Below are 1,454 nucleotides of genomic sequence, written 5' to 3'. Positions count from 1 at the left end.
CGCTCAGTCTATTACATCTTCCCTTTCGAGAAGTGCACTGTTACGATTTTTTTATTAAGTATACAAATAGTATATCTTATAATACCTTCTGGAATGACAAACGTTTAAAATTCGGCAATGTTTCATCCTCATTAACGGCTGTTAAAATTTTCGTAAGTGTTGGTACTTCAAGTCTCCTCCAAAAATTGTGTATTAATTGCCGAATTGCTTTTTTATCAAATTCCTCAACTGTATTAACTATTGAAGCTTTTTTTCTCTTCTAGTTAGGTGACGAAACTGTACCTTGATTTTTATATTCCGACAACGTTGTTTGTACTGTACGTTGTCCAAGACCCGTAGATTTTGAAATTTCGACGATCGTTTGTCTGAGAGTCAACCGGGGGCTGTCTGGATTTTCAAGCTGTCTTTTAACTAAACCGTTGTACAGATTAACGACCACTTTCCTTTGACCAGAGCTAATATACTAAAGAAAAAATTGATATTTTAAAATTAACACGTTAACTGCCACGAGCCCGCCGGCGTCCTAACACGGATATGTAATTGTGGAGCCATGGTATAAATAACAGGGAATTACTGTAATGTTCGTGTGTGTATTTATAAAAAGGAGAGTCTAATCGTAATGTTGATTATAGCATTATGATTGGAAAAATCCGAATATTATGAATTTAATATAAAAATAGTTAGGTTGCCGGCGGACAACTGGCGTGGTAATTATGTGTTTTTACTATGACGCCGGATTGGTCGCCGGCTACCATGTTTATATTTTTCAGTCTATAAAAATACGTTTCATTATTGTCATTAATAGTTTATCAATCACAACGCGTTCTTGTGCTTGCTTTCTTGTTTTCTTGTTCGTTTTATAAAAATATTTTGTGTACTATTATTATTTTATTAAAATGGATCAAAAGCAGATCGAAGATGCACTAAGTGATTCAGATTTTTCATTTTCGGATGAAAGTATTGATGACAGCGATGCCGATCCTCTTTTTCAACTATCAGAAAGTGATGACGAATCCAGTGATCATGAATCCCTTCCAGTACAACTTAATGCTGATAATGATAATATATCATCTAACTGGTATCCTGTTACAGGTAATTACCAAAAATATTTTACTTATGAAAACGATTGCACGTTACCTATAGAATTATTGGCAAATAATGAGCCATATGATTATTTTAAATTATTTCTTACTGACGATATACTTAACTGCATGGTCTTGGAAACTAATAGAAATGCTGAACAATATCTAAAAAGTATTAGACTGTCGCGTAGTAGTAGATTCCGTTCATGGCAACCTATAGTATTAGAGGATATGACGAAATTTATTGGACTGTTACTTTGGATGGGTGTAGTGAAATATCCAAACATTGCTGATTACTGGAGTAAAGCGGAAGATATGAAAATAGTGTAGCTCCAAAAATAATGAGCCGAAACAAATTTGAACTAATATTAC

General features: G+C 33.8%; 1 protein-coding gene across 1 annotated transcript; it reads left to right on the top strand.

Moving 5' to 3' along the window:
* The first annotated feature begins 896 nt into the window (after positions 1–896).
* On the top strand, positions 897–1,412 carry LOC103309829. Its single transcript, XM_008186301.1, has one exon. It carries the CDS (start codon positions 897–899, stop codon positions 1,410–1,412), a length of 516 nt encoding a protein of 171 aa, XP_008184523.1.
* The last annotated feature ends 42 nt before the right edge of the window (positions 1,413–1,454 follow it).

The sequence above is a fragment of the Acyrthosiphon pisum genome, unplaced genomic scaffold, assembly GCF_005508785.2.
Source record: "Acyrthosiphon pisum isolate AL4f unplaced genomic scaffold, pea_aphid_22Mar2018_4r6ur Scaffold_20812;HRSCAF=22209, whole genome shotgun sequence".
In the NCBI taxonomy this organism is placed as follows: Eukaryota; Metazoa; Arthropoda; class Insecta; order Hemiptera; family Aphididae; genus Acyrthosiphon; species Acyrthosiphon pisum.
The sequence above is the reverse complement of the archived record's forward strand: the minus strand, read 5'-3'. Positions and strand labels throughout refer to the sequence as shown.